Here is a 22914-nt window from a genome sequence, read left to right on the forward strand (position 1 = left end):
GGCGACATGCTTTTGTCCCGATTCGATACCATTCCGATTTTTTGGGTGCCGATTCGATTTAAATTGCGATTTTCATGATTCCTCAATATTGCTGATTTTTGTAGACTTAAAAACAAAAACAAATGTACAAAACTTTTTTTGCGCGTCATTTTTCTTGATTAGTAGCCAAACCATCATTCTGTAATGCCCAAGAAGACAAGTAAAAAGATCAATAAAAAAAATTTAAATGACAAAAATTTATAATGTATTTTTATTTGTTTGAAATAAAAATTTTAAAAAAAATTCAACAAAAAATTGAATTTAAAATTGTGAAGCAAAAAATCCTGATATTCGATTTTTCAATTCGATTGTCCCACCCCTACTTTAAGTGATTATTTGGACCAGATGATTATTCTGAGAACCAGCCGTTTGTTTTGATAACCAAAATTACTCTCATCAGATAAAACAGTCCCAAGGCCAGGACTTTGTTGGTCAAGAAGCAATCGCCGCTTTTGACTGAGGCAGGGTTATTCTGATAATAGGACTAACTAAGAGTACAGGCACTGATAATATTTTAATATACTAGAAGATTCTCAGTGAATTTCAAATTCATTCAGATTGTATTTACATCATCTAAGAGCTGTACAGCTGCTTTAAACAGCATTCAGAGATCTGATCTTCATTAATATTATTATTATTATTATTATTATTATTATTATTCAGGCATTAACACGCATCACATTTTCCTGATTTGCATTTATTATGTGTTTTAAGTTGCATAACGTAACCTGCAAATAATAATAAAATGAATGAATGGAAAAATATACTGTATGTTAACAATAAACTATGGAATTATTTACCAGTTATCGTTCAGGATGGGCTTTGTTATAAATGACAAATTAGAGTTTTTGTGCAGCACTCAGATGGGTTTCGTTCAGTGTTACGGCAGAAATTAACACAAAATATGAACGGGGGGGGGGTTTCTGTCAATAATAAAGGAAAATAAAAGCGCAACATCTGAGCACTGTCTGAACAATTGGATTTAAAATTAAAGTTGACTTACCTTTTTTTTTTTTTTTTTTTTTTTTTTTTTTGCGTTAATGAATCACAAGCATCAGCATAGATTTAATACCTAATTCCTGGCAATTTTTAAATATTGTTTGAACCAAATTTGGATGTTTTGGGTGACATAAAAAGATTATCATTGATTTTTATTGGTGATTTCCGCCGAAAAGCAAGAAAATACTCTAGGGAAAATTTTGTGCCGAGTATGTTACCACTGTGACCTGATTAGGTTAAAAGGTATAAACTGTAGTAAATGATGATTAGTTGATTGGAGTTGAGAAATGTGTTACTTACTAAATATTTAGGGCATGTCCCCTTGATGGAAGACTCCCATCCAAGTGCTTTCCCTTCTGCTTACATGAGGTCACGTAAAATTTGTTGATGGTCCTTCAATAGCCTTATTTCTACCAACAGGTCTGGGTTGTGCATTGTTTTGATCATAGTGTCATAGTATTTGATCTGACCTGTCTTACTATTTTTGTCACAGGTCCCAATTTTACTGATGTGACCCAAAAAAGTTTGCAATTTGTTGGTTACTCAAAAGAATCATTTCCTGTGTGAGTCAGTGGTAAGAATAAAGTGGCAACAGCAGCACATATAAATATACTGTGCACTTTATGTTGTTTAAAGCCATATTCCAAGAAGACAGAATTGAAACGGCTAGATGTCCAACATTCTCATCCTTTGTTTTTGAGACACACTCTTTTAAGGTAACCATTGAAGGACTGAAGGATCAGGACTTAATGAAACAAACTGAACCATACCGACCTCGACCTGATGGTGGATGGGGGCTAAATTTTTGCATTTGGTTGTATAACCCCTAGTGTTCTAGATCACCAATGAATGCATCCAGAGTGTCTACAGACAAATCTTTTGTGCTGTCCACGTGTTATCTAATCGTCCGATATGCATGCTAGCAAGCGGTATGAACAGGTCTAAAGACAAGTTTGCAGAGACATAACTATGTAACTCTGCGGTGGCTCTTTAGCCTTTTGATAAGCAAACGCGTTTAGCATGCAGAAGTCTAGCATGCAATTTACCACAGAATTAACTCCTAATTAGTTCTTAAACAAACATACTTGGTTGAAAATGGATAACATAGCACCTCTACAGAGTTGTCATATTTTTTTCAAATTGCCAGATAAAGTTTGTTGCATGACAATGTACTTTTCTAGTGTTTTTTTTTAAATTTCTTTTATGAAGTTCAGGTTATAAAATTAATTTCAGATACTGTTAGATGATTTATTCTTCAATCTATTTTAAATATAAACCAAGACTTGCTGGATATTAGTGGTCTCAGTGCATGCTTGCTTCAGAATAAAGATATAAAGCACATTTAGCTTGAAAAATGTTTGGCAAGACCAGCCAAATGTAAAATTTTGGCATGTCAAACCAAAGCTTTCATTAGATTACTTTAAAACTGATTTGTTTTATCTTTTGAAGAGAAAATGTGTAGTGCGGCATCAACTCTGTCTGGAGTATTTTTGTTCCTGTGAAAGCTTTCTTTTCTCCATGTGGCCTTGTCGACCTATGTGCTACTGCTTTTACACAAATGTCTTTTGTTGTCTAACACAAAAAAATATATATATATTTAGGGTGATAATCACGTAATTTTCTCACTTGATGATTAAGTTAGTCCAGCTTATTAAAGTTGCATAATGTGTGTTAGTGTTGTCTCCATTTATCTTTTAAGTTCCATACAAATTGTGCTAAGTTCTCTCCCTTTTTCACTCTAAACCCTTCAAAACACCTGTGGTTTCCAATGTCAAGACTCAACAATTATTTTAAGTTATTGATAATACATAAAACAAAGAACCAAAAAAACCTGACATGTAATCAGTGTTGGTTATATCTTTTCATATGCTTGCAAAGTCCAGTCTGAGAAACATCTGGAAACCAATGGTCTTGTTACTTCTGCTCTTCTGATGGTAGTGTTGCTTTCTCCCCAGGTTGTAGGGCTGTTGTTTAGCAGTCAGTATGGCGGTAGTCATCAGGCTGCAGGGTCTGCCCATAGTGGCTGGCACCATGGACATCAGACACTTCTTCTCTGGCCTCACGATTCCTGATGGGGGAGTGCACATCGTGGGGGGTGAACATGGTGAAGCCTTCATCGTTTTTGCCACAGATGAGGATGCTCGACTAGGGATGATGCGAACAGGCGGGTCAATCAAAGGCTCCAAGGTGTCACTGTTACTAAGTAGCAAGACAGAAATGCAAAACATGATTGAACTTAGCCGCCGTAGATTTGAAGCTGGTGCAGGAGCTGTGGAGATGGCTGCACCAACAGCAGGAAGTGGTAATCGACAGTCAAGCGCAGCTACTATTCCCACAGTGCAGTCAGCAACAGGTGGAAGATCTGGTGGCCATGGTAACCAGAGTTTCAGTAATACCCAAGCTTCTGTGACAGCAGCAAGCTCTTCTCAGGAACAACCGAGTAACAAGGCAGTAGCCAGCCTTGCCACTGTGGTACCAAGCTTTCCCAACAGCTACAGTTCTGCTCCAACAATGACCACAGCTTTGGCATCTCTCAGTGCTGGTCCCCCACCCATTCCTCCACTTCCCAGCATGCCTTCTATGCCCCCGATGCCTACACTGCCCACAATTCCAGTACCTCCTCCAGGTTCTTCCCTCCCCCCTGTCCCTACTGTCTCTCCCCTATCCCAAGGACCTCCAGTGCCACCCATGTCCCACCTCCCTCACATGTCTTCTCTACCTCCCTTCAACCCGTCTCTCCCTCCCCCTGGAGGGCTGGGCTCTGGACTTCCACTTGGAACCCCTAACCCTATGCTGTTCAATCCTCTCTCGCCACTGGCCTCACTTGGCCTTCAAGCCCATATGAAGGCTGCTGCTGTTGTAGCCACTGGGGCAGGAGCAATCAATCCCGACGAATTGTTTATTGTTTTGCAAAACATCCCATTTTCCTGCTCAGAAATGGAAATTAGGGATTTTTTTCGAGGTCTAGGGGTGGATGGGGTTCGTCTACAGAGAGATGGGCAGGGCCGGCCCAATGGCAGGGCTGTGGTTAAGTTCTTTTCTCCCCAGGACAGTTTTGAAGCTTTGAAGCGTGGAGGTGGCATGATGGGTCAAAGATTCATTGAGATCACCCCAGGCTCTGAACATCAGTGGGTCAGCTTTGGTGACAGTGGGACAAGCCATGCTCATCACATCAGCAACAAATCAAATAACAGCAATGAGTTGCTAGATCATCACCACCGACGTGGTCATTTTGGGACAGGAGGCAGAGATCAGCGAGAAAGATCCCGATCTCCCCACAGGCAAGAGTTTTGTGTTTATCTAAAAGGTCTACCATATGAAGCTGACAAAAAACAGATTAAAGAGTTTTTTAAGAGTTTGGCCATGGTGGAAGACAGCATCTACATAGCCTATGGGCCAAATGGACGTGCTACAGGAGAGGGCTTCCTTGAATTTAAATCTGAGCAGGACCACAAGAGTGCTCTTGGTGCTCACATGCAGTATATGGGCTCACGCTTTATCCAGGTTCACCCAATCAGCCGAAAGGGAATGTTGGAAAAGATTGATTCCATTCGCAAACGTGAAGCAGCACTGGGTGATGGTAAAAACCAGGACAGTTTGAAAGCTCCTAGGAATTGCGCCCACATTACCAATATCCCTTACAACATATCCAAGAAGGATGTTCGTGCCTTCCTGGAAGGTGTAGGACTCTATGAGGACACCCTTAAAGTCCTGACTGATAGCCATGGTAATGGTTTAGGGCAAGCCATCTTCCAGCTCCGAACCGAGGAAGATGCCCGTAAAGCTGAAAGGCTGCATCGGCAAAAGCTCAATGGCCGTGATGCCTTTGTTCATCTGGTTACTTTTGAACAAATGAAGGAAATTGAGAGAAATCCTCCACCACAAAACAAGAGGGGTCAGCGGAATCAAAACCAGCTGAACCAAAATCAGAACCAGCACCAGCAAGCCCAGCCTAACCCCCAGCAACCTCAAATCAATCCTTTTGCTGGTATTAGTGGCGAGGAGTTTAATTTTCTCAGAAACACCATGGGGAACCTCAATAGTGCTCCCTTTGTAACTCCATTCCCAGCCCCAGGAAATGGACTGGCGGGCCCTCCTCCTCTTCCTCCGTTAGCAGCAGGCCTTGGAGATGTTAGTCTTGGTGTTGGTCCCCCACTAGTTGCAGGAATTCCTGGAGCACCAATCTTGGAGCCACCAGGCTTTCGTCCTGGAGCTCCAGGAGGAGCTCCATTCGGCCAGGATGGACTGAGAGGCTTGGTGCCTTATGATAATGCCAACAGAAAAGGAAGTGGAGGTGGACAAAATCGAGGAGGAGGGGCTAATAACAGCCAGGGGCGTCAAGGTAGTGGAGCAACTGGTGGACAGCAGGTTTTCACTCCAGGGACTGAAGGTCTACACAACCAACCAACTCCCGGAGGATCTACCAATCCCAGCAATCAGCGTGGTGCTGTTGGCCCAACAATTGTTAAGCTTCAGAACATGCCATTCACTGTAACGGTTGATGAGATAATGGACTTCTTCTACGGCTACCAGGTTTTACCAGGCTCAGTTTGCTTGCAGTTCAGTGAGAAAGGCATGCCAACTGGTGAGGCCATGGTGGCTTTTCAGAACCATGAAGAGGCCTCTGCTGCAGTCATGGATCTCAATGATAGACCTATTGGAGCACGCAAGGTTAAAATAAGCCTGGGTTAAAACTTCACCTTAAACATAGTAACTGTATAGTTATATACAATTTTACATTTGTTGGATCATCAGAGTTGGAGCAAACCCAACTTAAACCACACCTGACTGTTTGATGAACTCTGTCAGACGTCCCATTAGGACCTTACCCTGTACAGTGACTACACTTCATTACCAAAACCCTTAGATATCTACAGGTAAGCCCCATCCCTTGCCGTCAGTCCACAAAAGACTGTAATCAAGACTTTGTTTTCTCTGCAGCTGCTTATGTGACTTTGCTTGAAGAAAAAAATTATGATAGTGATTATCATGATGGTTATGATGATGTTGGAAGAATTTTGGTCCTTTTCTACCCAGTTGATGCAACTTTTTATCATGCCATGCCCACAGCTGACTCAATACATTCACCTGTTTTGTTGCTTTGGTAATGTGATGAATGTCAAGGCTGATGAACATTGTTGCTGTACACGCTAAAAAATGCTCTGCTGCTGTGGTTTGAAATTTACATGCTCTGTTGCTATGGTAATATCTTAACATGCTCTGTTGCTACAGTAAAGTGATAAGTAGCTGCAATCTGTTGCCATGACACAATGTTTATTCTGTTGCTTTGGTAAAATCTTAATATTCATAGTTGTTGCATTAAAATCTTTACATCTTCTGTTGGTATGATAAAATGTGTTGCTCTTATAAAGTCGTCACAATTCATGTTGCTATGGTAAAATCATGAAAAATGCTATTTTCCCATGATCAAATGTTTGTGATCTGTTGCTGTGGTGACTTAACATGTCCCTTTCCTGTGGTAAAAAATCTGACTTCAAGCTCTGTTGCTGTGATAAAGTATTGACACAGTTCTCTGTTGCCATGTAGATAATGTGGTATATGCTGATTGCTGACTCATGCTTAATTTTCTAATTTGGGGCTACTCAACTCTTTTTGTCTGTCATGTTTTTATGATATTGCTGTGTTTGAGTGATACCACCCACAAAATCCCCCTTTTTCCCCCACAGCACAAGCTTTGTAGGTGTTTGGCCTGTAGAGTGCTGAGATGAAGTCTGTAGTGTTTTCTTTCTTTAGTTTAGTAGTATCATGTTGTAAGTTCAATCATGATTTGGATGCTTCCATCTTAAAGATTTTTTTCTCGTTTTCTTTTTAATGTTAGTGTGAACAAACTTGTATAACCATAGATGATGGAATCTCCTTTGCTTTGGTTAATAAAAGGACATTCCTCACCTGCGATCAGCTCCCCCTGACTGTGTGCTTTTCACTTTCTGATTTCACACTTTTCCAGTTGTGGATTAACTTGTCCTTTGTGGATTTTTAGAAAAAGAAAAACTTTTTGCTTTCAGTAGTTGTTGCAGTTATAGCTTGTGCCTTTATCACAGATTAGAACCCAAGTTAAATATTATCTCTGCTAGCAGCAAGATCTAAAAAGAGTCATTGTTGAAGTACTTTCTTCTCCATAGGGTCATAAATCTGTAATCTAAGATGCATTTATTCCCAATAGGACTTTAAATGAGTCTGCCAATCCTGGTGTAAATGACCATTAACTGCCAAATAATCAGGTGAATGTTCTTGCAGTTGTTAAAACCTACACTTTTGCTCACAGTTAAGCTAGGGGGTGGAGGATATTTGTAGACGGTGTAATTTGATTTGGTGTTTTAGCAGCTGCACATAGGTCAAGATTTACCCAATGAGTTTATTTAAGAATAATTCATTTTAGGTTGGACTAAACGTTTGTTTCAACTCACTTTTATCAGACTGGCAATCTTTTTTCTGTTACCTGAATATGGGAAAAAGTTCAAAACAAGACAAATGGACTACTACATACAATGAAAATTATCAATTGTGCATTCCTACCTTTTAAATGAATTAGGACACGTTTTTTAAAATTAATTTTCCTCACAGATGCTCACAGCTTCTGTGGTGCGTGTGTGTTTTTACTGGATGCAAGCAATCTCATGAATTTCATAGTAATAAACTTAACTAGTTGAAGGCATCAGTGGAGGTAGTTTGGTCTGAAGAGGAATAATCTGCATTCAGGAAGTGGTTAACCCCCAACCAGGTACACAACTGAATGTGCATGTGTAGTTAAAATATGTGGGTCGAGATAAACTGGTTTTAATAAATTGATTTCAAACCCTGAGAAAAGAAAAGTGTGTTGGAAATGCAAATAAATTCAGATGATGGATGTGTATTCTGTGAGTCTGAATGATGTTTGTGATTGTGGGACTACTGAGCTGTGAGTCTTTCAACGTCAGAGATTCCCTCTTCTGATTATTATATTGAAAGCAGATCCTTCAGGTGAGTGATGGATACAATAATAGAGAACATAAAGTTTTGGTATTTTATTGATAACCAGTCAAGCTTTATCAGTTATCTAAAGTTAGCATTTGACTGACAAAAAGTGCTTATGGCTGGTAGATGGTATCTGATGATATAAGGTTTGTTTGACTCATTAGATGGTAAAGTGCCCTGTAGATGGCAGGATGCACATATTGGAGAGTTGTCTGTACCTTTTGGCCTGTGTGTACCTCCGGGTGGTGCACGAGAAGTGAAAATTGTTGACGTCTAGATCAATGATGGTCTAGTTGAGAGTTTCAGTGGTAGCCAGTCAGTAGTTTAAATGTTCAGAAGCTTATGATACAACATTCTCAAGTCCCTGTAAAAGTGATGGAATTTACATTTAATTAATGTGAAAAATTATTCATTTAACTTATTTGTATATGGGTTACCTATACATGAAATATTTCTCATTATTTTTTAAGCAGTTTTAAGGACACAACAAATGAATGTAGTATCTGGCCAGTCTAATCCTCTGCGATCATTGGTTTTTAAATACAGATTTTCAGAACAGTTTATAGTTACACTTACTTAATATCCCTAATTTTATAATGACAAAGTCTCAGTATGTTTTATAGGATGAGATTATCACTTGTCTTACCAAATCTCTTTTTTTTTTTTTCTCTCATTTTAGGTTTGTCAATGTTAACATCACTAAACTCTTAAGTCATTATTGGCCGGTGGTAGATATTATTTATATTGTAGGTTGCAGAATGTAGATGGTTGTGTTTGATAAAGATTTTAAAAATTTGCTAATTGTGATGAGGATCACAACTGCTTAACATTTTGGTACTTTCATGCGCATGTGCACAAAACTTAATATGACTTTTGCTTCTATACCACCACCTTCATCAGGTGCTTTAATTTACTTTTGTGAAGTGGGCTATGATGAGAATAAAATAAAAATACAGGACTAGTTACAGCTTATGTTTATAAAAATACTTTAGTAATCCCTAAAGGGACATTCAACATAATATAAATTACCTTTAATAAGATTACATTTATTTTATGTCCTCCTTTCTGTCAGACAGTACAGTAGCCTGTATTGTATAGCCCTTGTACAATATTTTTCATCTTGAAGACAAAACTTCAATGCAATGATGTTAAAGCTTGAAAATTACTGGTAAAGGTTGGGATGTTTTTTTTTTTATTACAGTGTTTGAAACAGGAGCTCAGTAAATATGTGTTTGAAAAAAAAGGTTTTTTTTTATAGAGCAAAGAAAAAGCAATAACGTCCCTCCCCAGGGTAACGTGTTTTTCTGTGTTTTAGCCTTACCCTTTCAATTTACCGTTGAAGAGAGGATTTTGTTCACAGCGATATTACAAGTGAGGATGAAAAAAACTGTATTCCTCTGCTGAATGGTTGATGTTTGAAACCAAACAGACTAAATATGGCTTACTCTGCTTTTACAGCTGATTATACGCTTTTTTTTTTTTGCTTTTTTTTGGCGACATCGGCGTCATCTGGCATGCAGACCTGAACCACTGCAGCAGCATTTCCGGTTTGAAAGTATCTTCAACATAAAAGCGCGAAGTACATACATTTTATTTGTGAGATATTTTGTACATTAACTGAAAGCAGTAGTTTGACAACTAATCGGCTGTGTACGACTTTCAGATTAAATCGATCTTGGCATAATATAACATATAATCATGACAGATTAAAGTATGATTTTAGTACTAAATTATAACACCAAAAGTGAACGTTAAAATGTAATTGCTGTTCTGCATTTAATCAACAGTTCCATTAAAGCAATGTTTCTCAACTACAGTCCGCAGCCCCCCCCCTGCATGTTTTAGACATGTTCCTCCCCCCCAAAGCGCCAGAGTCAGATTTTTTAACTTCCTTTTCAAGTTTAAGCCTGTTAACGAGCCCTTTATTTCAGTCAGGTGTGTTAAGGTAGGGTTGCCTAGAAAACATGCAGGGCATGGGGGGCCTGGGGACCGGAATTGAGAAACTGCATTAAAGTGTAGTGGAGGGATGGTCAACTCCAGCTCCTCGAGAGCCGCATTCCTGCAAGTGTTGGGAGTTTATCTTCTGCAAGGTCGCAACATACCCGACTCATATCAATAATTAGCAGACTGGTGCAGAGTTTGATATCAACACACACACACACACACACACAGCACACATCTACTAATTATGTCTGATGTGAGTCAGGTGTGTTGCAACAGGGAAATGCCCATCATTTGCAAGACTGCTGCTCTTATGGGCCGGAGTTGAACACCTCTGTTGCAGTGTTTTGGGAAATATTGTTACCTCTCAAAGCCAGGTGGGCCGGGCGGTGATAATTTTCAGATGAAGCAGCAGGCTATTCATCCATGATTTCATGTCCTAATTCGTTGTAGGATTTGATACAACAGTGTATTTTTAGAGAACAAAATGTATACTATGAATTTATATTACCAATGGACTGAAAATCATTTAAAGCTTTTCTGTGTACAAACCTACTTGCAAATAAGTTGGGATCTGGTGCAAAATTTAAAGTATAAAAAGAATGCAACTTGTGTCTTATAAAACCATGATGTCTTGATCCAGTTCAACATTGTACTGGTAAAATATGCAAGCAGAGAAATGCTGTTTGAATGGAAACATGCTGCTCTCGAAATTGAGACGTGTAAATGGCCCATGGTGCTAATGTGATCCCCTGTTGTAAGAGATTCAGTCTTTTTTACTTTCTACTAATAACAATCTGGGTGGAACCTGTCCTCTTTAGCCTGCCCTACATTGTGTCTGTGGTTTTCAAAAAGAATTTCTATACATGGTTCATCTAACCACAGAAAAGTTTTCCACTTCATCTCATTTTAAATTAGTTTTGGCCTGGAGATAATGGCTGCATTTCTGGATTGTGTCTCTTAACATGATGCTTTAATCTGCATTTGTGTTTTGGATTCAGAGCTGTGTTCAGACAGACTTCTGGAAGTTTTTCTGAGCCCAGACATGAAAAATCTGAAGGAGAATCATGTCTGTTTTTGTTGCAGTGCTACTTGGGGGGCCAAAAGAACACAAGTATTTGGTGTTTGACCTTAGGTGTTGTCCCATGCGCACAGAGATTCTTCCTGATTATTCGACTGTTTTTGTTTTTTGATAATTATGTCATAGATTGTAGATTATGTAGCCTTTAAAGGGTTAATAATTTAATGTTAAGGAAAATTTTTATAAAATTCTCCCACAATTTCTAGATGCAGTTTGTCACATACTGGTAAACCTGCCTTTTTCCATGAAATGTTAAAGGTCTCAGTTTCAACATCTGATATATTTTCTAAGTTCTGTTTGCAATCAAATTTGGGTTTATTGTACTGTGATTTAATTTACATTTATTTAAATTACATTTTACAAAGTCTTCCAAATACTTTGGAATTGGGGAATAGATTATGAGATTGTGTATAGTTTTCTCTCCTTCAAGCTTTTCTCTGTGGTAGTAACATTATAGGCCCTGCTAAAGTGATTGCTGTTGGTTGGCCCTTTTTTGTTATCGTCATATTATGTGTTCAAAACGCTCTTTTCAGAACCTACAGTGATACATTTTGGTCATTTTGGTTAAAGTGGTAGAAAACAGTACTTTTTCCACCGTCTTTGCATTTAATTGAAGTAGTCAGAATAATAGTCTTCTACTAGAGAATGTTAATTTTAGGAGCAATGTGATGGTATTGTGACGGTATTTTCGGGTTAAGGAAAGACTTTTATTGTGATCGAGTCTCGTGACGTCTTCCTGTACAGACTGACAGTCGTATCGTCCAATAGGGTTACAGATTGGTAACTTAGACGCCAATCAGAATCGTCCTTTTCCCAGGTCTTAACCTGTATTTTCTAAGTTGGTTACGTTCGTTAACTGAAAGCCCAAAAGTGTTTCTCATTTTCCGAGACTGGGTGTGATTGTCCTACGTCGTGGTGTTTGTTCGGGTGATTGAACGGAGAGAAAGAGGTGATTTTCGAAGTTTATGTTGACATAGCTCTGTGTTGAAATGTACGCCTGAGAGATGGTAGATCATACGAGTGTTTATATGGTGCAAACTTAATCGACTGAGTGTTTTTTTGTTTTTTTTTACAGTTTTAGTCCATGCTAACGTCAGTAAGCCCTGAAATGGTCTTGTTCACACACTTAACAAGTACTTGCTTGTTGACGCGAGCATGTCCAGTTCAACAAAAATGCATATGGTACCCAAAAACAGATTTTTCTGACTATTTTAAACTGTTTGGTTTTGGTGAATTTGCCGATCTTTTAAAAGTGTTTTCATTTATATCTCCTTTTATGTGGGTTCCCACATACCTTCCCTTTTACGCAAACAAATTCCTGAATCTTTTCTTTTGTAAAGGGAAGAAATGAATTGCATTATAACATAGACAGCTTTGTCTTGCACTCATTCACTGTAATACTATAAACCAGAGTCCCACCCACATAGATGGTCTGCCGAAGGAAATGGTGCAGTGTAACATTTTAGAAACTGGAAGCGTCCTTTGCATGTGGAAATGAAGCAATAAAGTTGTCATACAATGTTATCTCAAGAGGACTGAAGTAGAATTGTATTACAGCATGCTGAGTAGGCCGCAGGGAAAAGGTGGCGTCAACTTAGTATTATAATCATGCTAATAAAAGTCTATTTAAGTAGAAAAATAACTGTAGCATGAATTGTTTTAGTGCAGAATGATGTTTGTGGAATTACAAAAGAGCTTTAAGTCCAGTGGTATCTAGATGTGAATAATATTCATATCAATTGCAAGCCATATTTTTCCTACAAGGTTTTCAGCAAGTTCCTTGCATCTTTGACCATTTTTTGCAAGAATAAATAAAAAACAAACTAATCAACCAGGGTATGCAGGGGCCGCCCCAGGACCCTGCATACCATAGGCCCCTGAAAATGGTGGAACTGAAGACTGATTGCTGCAATGACAGAAAAATTATAAGCAATAATACATTTTATTTATATCGTGCTTTATATCAAGTGAATTGTCTGAAAGTGATACATTTTGGTCATTTTGGTCAAAGTGGTAGAAAACAGTACTTTTTCCACCGTCTTTGTATTTAATTGAAGTAGTCAGAATAATAGTCTTCTACTAGAGAATGTTAATTTTAGGAGCAATGTGATGGTATTGTGACGGTATTTTCGGGTTAAGGAAAGACTTTTATTGTGATCGAGTCTCGTGACGTCTTCCTGTACAGACTGACAGTCGTATCGTCCAATAGGGTTACAGATTGGTAACTTAGACGCCAATCAGAATCGTCCTTTTCCCAGGTCTTAACCTGTATTTTCTAAGTTGGTTACGTTCGTTAACTGAAAGCCCAAAAGTGTTTCTCATTTTCCGAGACTGGGTGTGATTGTCCTACGTCGTGGTGTTTGTTCGGGTGATTGAACGGAGAGAAAGAGGTGATTTTCGATTTTTTGAAGTTTATGTTGACATAGCTCTGTGTTGAAATGTACGCCTGAGAGATGGTAGATCATACGAGTGTTTATATGGTGCAAACTTAATCGACTGAGTGTTTTTTTGTTTTTTTTTTACAGTTTTAGTCCATGCTAACGTCAGTAAGCCCTGAAATGGTCTTGTTCACACACTTAACAAGTACTTGCTTGTTGACGCGAGCATGTCCAGTTCAACAAAAATGCATATGGTACCCAAAAACAGATTTTTCTGACTATTTTAAACTGTTTGGTTTTGGTGAATTTGCCGATCTTTTAAAAGTGTTTTCATTTATATCTCCTTTTATGTGGGTTCCCACATACCTTCCCTTTTACGCAAACAAATTCCTGAATCTTTTCTTTTGTAAAGGGAAGAAATGAATTGCATTACAACATAGACAGCTTTGTCTTGCACTCATTCACTGTAATACTATAAACCAGAGTCCCACCCACATAGATGGTCCGCCGAAGGAAATGGTGCAGTGTAACATTTTAGAAACTGGAAGCGTCCTTTGCATGTGGAAATGAAGCAATAAAGTTGTCATACAATGTTATCTCAAGAGGACTGAAGTAGAATTGTATTACAGCATGCTGAGTAGGCCGCAGGGAAAAGGTGGTGTCAACTTAGTATTATAATCATGCTAATAAAAGTCTATTTAAGTAGAAAAATAACTGTAGCATGAATTGTTTTAGTGCAGAATGATGTTTGTGGAATTACAAAAGAGCTTTAAGTCCAGTGGTATCTAGATGTGAATAATATTCATATCCATTGCAAGCCATATTTTTCCTACAAGGTTTTCAGCAAGTTCCTTGCATCTTTGACCATTTTTTGCAAGAATAAATAAAAAACAAACTAATCAACCAGGGTATGCAGGGGCCGCCCCAGGACCCTGCATACCATAGGCCCCTGAAAATGGTGGAACTGAAGACTGATTGCTGCAATGACAGAAAAATTATAAGCAATAATACATTTTATTTATATCGTGCTTTATATCAAGTGAATTTTCTGAAAGTGCTTTATAGTGGAGTGAAAGCATTAAAATCAGTTTGGCTGCTTATAAATGTGGTGTGAGAGGCAGGAAAAGAAAAGCTTTCCACTATGAGCATGCAGAGGATGATGTTTTTTTTTTGTTTTGACACCCTGGCTCCCATGGCTGTTGCAGGAGGAGTTCTCCAGTGATGAAACCATCAGAATACAAAATCTCACTGTTTCTGTGCTGGGGATGTGACAGAGGTGTCCGCATCCATCAGTACAAGTCTGCTGGCGCATTGGTTGCTGTGTTACCGTCGGTCTGCTTTAGGGCAGCTGTGGCTACACACAGGAATGGGTGGTAGTCCAGGACGGCCAGTGGCCGCCTGTCACATGAGGGTATAATGGCTGCGGATGTGACCCATTTTTTACCCTGACAACCTACTGCTTCAGGTGGCACCAAGAAACTTTTGACACTAAAACTCCTGGGCTGAAGTTAATCGATTAACGCTTTCTCGGAAAAGCTAACTGGGACTTCTACACAGTTGTAGCCTCACAGTAGTGTAGACTGTCATATTATAAATATTATTGCCTCTTTCTTCCACCTGCAGTTGTTTCACAAAGGAAAACAGCCTGATGGCAGCGTGCGTTTGACAAGACTGCAGTGCCGCAGGAACATTTCTGGTTCTTTATCTTTAACTGTGCTTGATGCTCTTATACAGAGCGTTTGGTTTTAGTGCACTTCTACAAGGTTCTGTAGCAGTTGCTGTGATTGGCCCTCTGAGTGGCTCATTTGCATATTTCCCATTGTGCTCTGTGGTGGTCCTGTTCTGTTCTTGAGTTAAGCTTATTTGTATCGAGTGTTTACTCTCCAGCAGTATGCCCATGGTTTTGTCGTGGTACTCATGAAATTTGTTGCCTTATTATAACAAATTAATAATTAATAATAGTTGATTAGAATATATTTACAACTCAGATTTTCATCAAGGCTGCTTGTAAGTTTCTGCCCCCTTTGCACAAGCTGGTCAGCTCCGCCACTGCCCCTTCTCTCGCAGGGGGTTCCAGGCATCAGAACATTATGCAGGTTTTCACGCCATCGCTATTCTTTACAAAGTTTAAACCTCCCTGTTTCTGCTTCTTTAAAGTTATTTTTCTCTTTGCCCTTCTCCAGATGGCAGACTGTGTCAGTAAGGTAGAGCTGACTGTTTCCTGCACTGACCTCTTGGATAAAGATGTCGGATCAAAGTCAGATCCCCTGTGTGTGCTGCTCCAGAACACAGGAGGAGACAAGTGGACAGAGGTAATACATCATTCCCGTGACATACTGTTTATTGTTATATCCCTGGTCAAACTTAGTTTTATCAAAGGAAAAGAACAAATCCATTCTCTCCATTTTTTTCCCCATCTCTGTGTCAGGTGGGTCGCACTGAGCGCTTGAAGAACACCTCCAATCCGGCCTTCAGTCAGCGTCTCAGACTGGATTATCACTTTGAGACGGTTCAGAATCTAAAGTTGGGGGTCTATGACATCGATAACTCCAGTTCTGACCTCAGTGATGACGACTACCTGGGAGGGGTGGAGCTGACCCTGGGACAGGTACATTTATGATAAACTTGTACTAATTGTTGTCACTATTCATGGTAGAGTTTGAGTCTGTAAGTTTTAGTGCACCAACTTGATTCACCATGGAATATAATGACTTGAATTTTAAGTTAATTTTATTGTTTCAGTTAACTGGAAATGTGAACTTTATGATAATCTGTTAAACATCATGTTTATATCGATATGTTCTGTAAACAGAAAAGAAAAGAAGTATGGTAGTCTCTCATAGCAACATAGAAAGAAACTCCAAAAGACAATGAATGATGTCTACATAGTTATTTCTGTTGGGCCAAATGCAGATGTAAGGATAACATGTAGTGCAAGACGGATAATCTAGAGACATTTCATTGGTACATTAAATTAATTTTTAAATGTCTGAAACAATCAAGTAACAAAGTTAAAACAGACTTTCAGTTATGTGTGCTCAGTTATGATTCTGCGTTTTTATCAGCTTTTCACAGTTAACTGAATTTATTAATGTTTTTACTACGAGTGAGTCTGATTATTTTACCAGCATTTCGTCATGTTTAATTTTGGATATAAGAAAATAAAAAGATTTTTTAACTTTTTTTTTTTTACATGTAATTATGGCGGTTCAGGTTCGTAACCATTTTAATAAATGTCTACTTATTTCCCCAGTGAATCTGGTGTTTTTCACTCTGTAGCTGCAGCTTCTAATGGAGTATAGTCTCCCCCTGGAGGTCATATGTTGTCATGACCCTTGCTGCTTCTATAATGAAAAAAGTTTGTCTCAAGGTTCTTTTTAAACTCACTGGATATAGAATAAAAATTATGCTTGTAGAGACAGAAAGTGGAGAATAAAACTGATTTTATTGATGTGTTTAAAAAAAACAAAACAATGAATTTTTGGATGAAATCATTCTGTCCTTCAGAAAATACAGAACGCCTATGTGACTCCCAGGTCCACTGTGAGTCATACTCACTCCCCATCGTCTCCTCTGGAGTGGAGAGTTTAATGGGGTCTGTTGTCATGAACTAGGCTGAAGACATCTCCTGTGCTATGTGCATTTCAGATAGTTGCCAGTAAAATTCTAACTCGACCTCTGCAGCTGAAGAAAGGCAAGCCTGCCGGGAAAGGGAGCATCACAGTATGTACACTTTATTGACCTATCGTTATTAATTATTTTTAGAAAATTACTTTCCTCTAAGCATGAAGGCTGATGTTTATTTCTGTAGATCACTGCAGAAGAGATGAAGGACAACAGAGCCATCGTGTTGGAATTGGAGGCTAAAAAGCTTGACAAGAAGGTAGCTGCCTCTACACCTTCCTTCCTTCTCTTGTTTACTGTCTCATTCTTTTCTGTGTTATCTTCTCAAAGTCTTCACCCCTTTTTTTAAAAATTAATTGTAGTGCAATATTTTCCTTATTTAGTTACAGTTACTTGAGCGGGTCTTTGATGACCTTTTGGTTTTATCTGACATGAGCATTGTGAAAAAAAGTTTAAATGACATACAGTCCTACTTAACTTCTCATTAACTAAGTTATCTCTTTGCTTGCAATTTCCTAGGTAATTGCTTTACTTAGCATGATTGTAGCATCAGAATTTTTTTCTGCTAATAATTTTTTATACAACAGGGTCTATTCCATGTAATGCTTTCTTTTTATCTACTTGTTCCACCTTTAACCCTCCTCTCATTAACTTCTGTTAAATCAGTGCAACAGAAAAAGTCAAACATGTTCTCTGATCACCCACAACCACCACCTAGGTCGAGATTGCAAACTGTTGTCTTTTTATATAGCAAAAAATGTTTCAGTGATCCTCAGACAAATGACCTCCTTTCTCTTCAGGATACATTTGGGAAGTCGGATCCTTTCCTGGAGATTTTTAAACAAGGAGCTGATGGAAAGTGGCAGCTGGTCCACAGAACAGAGGTATGCATTGGATATTTAACCTGTGTATTTGTGATAACATTTATAGCTATAATCCCTCTCATTCCAAATAATTTTTCTTTAAACCTATTTCTGAATAATTGCTGATTGTGGGACTGTATTATGGTGTGAACGTTTTCTTTTTTCTAAACTGGAATTTGGATCATTTCATAATTAAGTTTACTTTTGGTTGCTCCATCTGTCACGAAGAATTACAAGGAAAGTCATTGTTTGGTTTTGCTTTTAGACTTTAAGTCTTCCTCTAAACACAAAGTTTATCATTTAGACAAAGTTTATCATTTAGAAGATAATAAGCTTTTCTCAAACACCCACGTTTTACCATCACATGCCTCATGACTGTAGCCATCGCCTACTCCAGTCTCCTCTTCAGCTCTGCCAAACTTATCCCTGCTTATGATAATATAAACGTCACCATCTACTGAAATCATTTTGATCCATTTTCATAGTTTGTTTTGTTATGTGGCAGCAGCTGGCTACAGGAGCTTCATCTGAAAATCTTCCTATTCAGCCTGCCACACATGTTCACATATGAACTAAAGTCTAATACATGAATACATTTTGGATTTAAAAAGAAAATCTTTTGTCAAATGCTACTTATCATTTTACAACTAGCTCCTCTACTCTGTGTCATAACAGTGTTTTAGCTTGTTGTTTTTAAATGGAAAATTCAAAAGCCCTTAGCAGCATAATGCAGATTACAGTTAATAGGATTATATTATCAAATTTATTATGATCACATTTAATGCTTTCGACCAGAAATGAATGGGTTCTCTTTAGGTACTTCAGCTTCCTCCCACCGTCCAGAGACATGTATGTTAGGTTGATCTAAATTGTCCCTAGGAATGAGTGTGAGTAGTCTTTTGTCTCTCTGTGTTGGCCCTGTAATGGACTGGCAACCTGTACAGGGTGTCCCCTGCCTCTCGCCCAATGATGGCAGGGATCGGCTCCAGTTTCCTCCCAAGCGGTTAAGAAAACTAAGCGGTAAAGAAAATGGATGGATGGATGATTTGCATTATCTCAGAGAACTTCCATAAATCAGATCTATGAGGTCCATTGGGTGTTTCACCAATATAAGTCTTAAGTTGCAGCTCTTTTCATTGCTGAAACACATGTCGAGGAAAGTAATGGTAAATCTTATGAAGAAAATAATTGTGCTTTTGTGTTTAGGTTGTGAAGAACAATTTGAACCCTACCTGGAAGAAGTTCACCGTTCCTCTGCAGACGTTCTGCTCCAGTGACCTTGAAAAACCTCTGAAGGTTATTCCAATCATAATCCAGCTAAACTAATGACATCCAGTTGAATCGTCATTGGTAACCTTACATGTCTTCTTTCTGTAGGTGGATTGCTCTGATCATGACAGTGATGGATCTCATGATCTGATTGGTTCTTTTACCACTAAAGTCTCTGAGATGCAGAAAGCTGAACATGGCTCACCTGTGAGTCCACTGACCACAAAACTTTTGATGCAGTGTTATAATTTCTGGTGGCTGGTCAGTGATCCTTGAGCTGGATGCTGTACTGTCCTTTAGGTTGAATTTGATTGCATTCACCCTGAGAAACAGAAGAAGAAGAAAAGTTACAAGAACTCTGGAGTTGTTTCTGTAAAAAGCTGCAAGGTAAAGACTACAAAGAGTTGCCAATGATGAATTTCTGGTTTTGAAATGTTAAAGTTGTGATAAACTCTGACAAGTTCTTCCTCCAGCATCTAGTGATGGAGGAGTTTATTTTCTCCTTTTGACTTATGTATTAATCTTTAGTGATTTATTTATTGTGTTTATGTGCAGTTGATAACTCAGTACTCCTTCCTGGACTATGTGATGGGCGGCTGCCAGATCAACTTTACTGTATGTCCAAATCAACTAATGTATACATGATTTAAAAGCTTATTTATCCAGACAATCATATTTATGTGTAAAAGATAAATATTTTAGCAGAAACAGCTAATCTTTAAAGGTATATATACAAATGCTACTAACCATTGCCTCAAAACCTTTGAATGACCAGTTAAAAATAGATTTTTAATAGATTTACATTATTAAATACAGAAAATGATGAATTGTGAATCCTTTTAGGTTGGCATTGACTTCACTGGCTCCAATGGTGATCCACGCTCCCCTAACTCCCTCCACTACATGAGTCCAGACGGGCTGAACCAGTACCTGTCTGCCTTGTGGTCTGTGGGTCAAGTTATCAAGGACTATGACACGTTAGTAGACACTTAAATCCAAACTACATTCAAACAGATCCAAAACTTCACAAGCTAGACTAAAACTAGTAATCTTGAAGCCTGCTGTCCACAGCCAGTTCCCTGAACTCTAAGGCTTAACTGTCCACACATAATCTAAACCCTAAAATCAACATCATGCTTCCATCACCTTTGCTCTGTTTCCCTCTTACTAAACCTCACACTGTCTTCTGTGTGCCACAGTCTAAACCCAAAATCTAAAATGCACCATAAATATATTTGTGAGACTCTTAAAGATGCTGCTTCCCTGTTGCTTGTCTTGTACTTCCTCAGAAATGCAGCTATGTGCTGCAGCAGGGGTGACAACTGTAACTATTCCTCCGTTTTTGTGTTTACTTGGCAAACCATGAAGCGCTTTTACCTTTTGATGTGTGTCATGTCAGAGTATAGCAAATGTCCACTCAAGCTGGTGTGATAATTCCCATTTGAAGCTGTGTGCCCAAACTTCAGTAAATAGTCCCAACACTCAAATCTACGCCATCTGCTATGATTATTCTAAGTTCGAGGTGTTTTTGTATTATGTGGCAGTAACAACAGTTTTTTCTGTTTCCTGTTTCAGTGATAAACTCTTTCCAGCTTTCGGCTTTGGAGCTAAACTGCCTCCAGATTATCAGGTCAGCTCTCTAAACAACCATTTAAAACACAGCTCTGAACAAGCTTTTTGTTTCTGAAGCATGAAATGTTTCATTTTGTTCTCAGTGTAAAATGAATTTATAAAGCTCATGTCATTTGGCTGTTCTTGATGTTTGTTGTATGTTATTTGTTGTTATAAACTTATTGAACTTTTTTCGTGGCCCTACAGGCAGCACATCATGAGTTTGCTCTCAACTTCAACCCAACTAACCCTTACTGCCAAGGTATACACATAGACATACAAGTCCTGTGTCCGAATTGTTACTAATAAAGTGTTTGCTCTGTTGTTCATATACCGTTAGATCATTGTATATGGTCATTTCAGCATGCAAATGTTAATATGCTAATGTGTGAGTAGAATTTCGCTAGTATTATTAGCATAACAGTAAATAAATGTCATATTCTATTTATAACTGATCAAACATTCTTATTTATACAATACTTTTCATAAAGAAATATGTGGACAAATAACTCCGTTTAATTCATCTTTACATGTCGCACCAACTGCGGACAAAGTCATCTAAAGGCACTTAAACCCCTTGAATGACCCATTTACATCAAATCCATCAAATGATCCACTAGACCTGTGACAATATGCTTTCGTCCGATTCAATTACAATTTTTTGGGTGCCTATTTGATTTAAATAGCAATTCCTTAATATTGCTGATTTTTATAGACTAAGAACAAAAAAAATGTACAAAACTTTTTTTGCTCGTCATTTTTCTTAATTTCAATCAAGTAAAACAACACAGTAGCCAGATTGTCATTCTGTTGCTATAAAGCCCAAGAAGACAAGTAAAAAGATCAATAAAAATGGCAAAAATTTTAAGATGGGTTAATTTTATTTATTTGAAAAAAAAAAAAAGATTTTCTAACAAAAAAAAATAATTTCAAAATTGTGAAGCAAAAAATCCTGATATTCATTTTTTTTTTTTTTTTTTTAATTCAATTGCCCACTCCTATGATCCACATTAGGCCAGTTTACAGTTGTTGTATTCATATAAAATGAGCTGAAATTTACAAAAAGGATATAGAAAACAGATGTTTGCTCATAATTTTACAATCTGCATGAATATCAAGTTCCTGTATTAAAGCTGATGTGTCAAACTCCATAATTGTCTGAATTGCTGCAGCATCTTATCATATATGTATTTTTTTTGTTTTTTTTGTATTACCTCTGTCTCTCTCAGGCATTCAGGGGATTGTGGACGCCTACAGGATGGTATTGCCTCAGCTCAGACTCTCTGGACCCACAAACTTCTCTCCGATCATCAATCATGTCGCTTCCATTGCCTCCAGCGCTGCTCAGGCCAACACTGCTTCTGTGAGGTCACACATAAAAAGTTGATCTGACATGCAAAGACTTTTGGATTTTGATCTAATTCTGTTTCTGCAGCAATACTTTGTCCTCCTCATCCTCACTGATGGCGAGATCACAGATTTTGACCAGACAAGGGACGCCATAGTCCAGGCATCTCGCCTACCCCTGTCAATCATCATTGTGGGGGTGGGGCCAGCTGACTTTAAGGCCATGGAGCTTCTGGATGGAGACGATGGTGTGCTCAGGTCCACTTTGGGAGAGGCTGTAGCCAGAGACATCGTCCAATTCGTCCCATTCAGGCAGTTCAGTGATGTAAGGCTCTGTGTGTTCAAAGATAAAAGTTGTACAAGTTTTAAAGGTGTGGATGTGAGTGGTAAAGAACTGAAACTGGGAGTCCTCAAAATCTGGTTTCTCTGGAAAAAAAAAAGCTAGAAATTTCTCAGATACTGTCCTCTTGGAATGATGACATATTTTTGTTTAATCTACGACATAAGAGAGCATAGATGAGATGGTAGTCCACTCTATAGAGCTGTACAGTCCTCATGCACCTGTTTGGTTGTTTTCTTACTTGTGAGAGATCTAGGTCTACAGAGACACCAAAAGAACTTGAAATGGTTTAACTTGTCTGTGGCAGGAAAATGCCCTTATTGGACTGAGCTATGTTAACAAATTTCTCATTTTTAAGTCTTGTATGATGTACATTCTTTGAAAAGATATCTAAAACATCAGATGTGGATCTGGGATAAAGTTTTCATTTGACATTTTTGGTTTCTC

The 22914-nt window shown here is 38.4% G+C and overlaps 1 protein-coding gene across 5 annotated transcripts in view; it reads left to right on the forward strand.

Annotated features, from left to right (window-relative positions):
- cpne1 (copine I) overlaps nt 1-22914 on the forward strand; it is a 29489-nt gene that overhangs the window by 3019 nt on the left and 3556 nt on the right. For 2 of the 5 annotated variants that reach the window (XM_079242240.1, XM_079242241.1), the window contains 14 exons: nt 15597-15725; nt 15842-16021; nt 17062-17136; nt 17225-17296; nt 17838-17921; nt 19107-19196; nt 19278-19376; nt 19470-19556; nt 19725-19784; nt 20013-20146; nt 20745-20799; nt 20988-21042; nt 22010-22143; nt 22216-22452. In XM_079242240.1, the coding sequence (XP_079098366.1) occupies nt 15597-15725; nt 15842-16021; nt 17062-17136; nt 17225-17296; nt 17838-17921; nt 19107-19196; nt 19278-19376; nt 19470-19556; nt 19725-19784; nt 20013-20146; nt 20745-20799; nt 20988-21042; nt 22010-22143; nt 22216-22452 (1491 nt within the window). Of the gene's footprint in view, nt 1-2993; nt 6953-13343; nt 13426-15596; nt 15726-15841; nt 16022-17061; nt 17137-17224; nt 17297-17837; nt 17922-19106; nt 19197-19277; nt 19377-19469; nt 19557-19724; nt 19785-20012; nt 20147-20744; nt 20800-20987; nt 21043-22009; nt 22144-22215; nt 22453-22914 lie in introns of those variants that run through there. The other 3 variants (XM_079242237.1, XM_079242238.1, XM_079242239.1) reach the window with 2 other exon arrangements.

Source organism: Telmatherina bonti, assembly GCF_933228915.1.
Source record: "Telmatherina bonti genome assembly, chromosome: 6".
NCBI lineage: Eukaryota > Metazoa > Chordata > Actinopteri > Atheriniformes > Telmatherinidae > Telmatherina > Telmatherina bonti.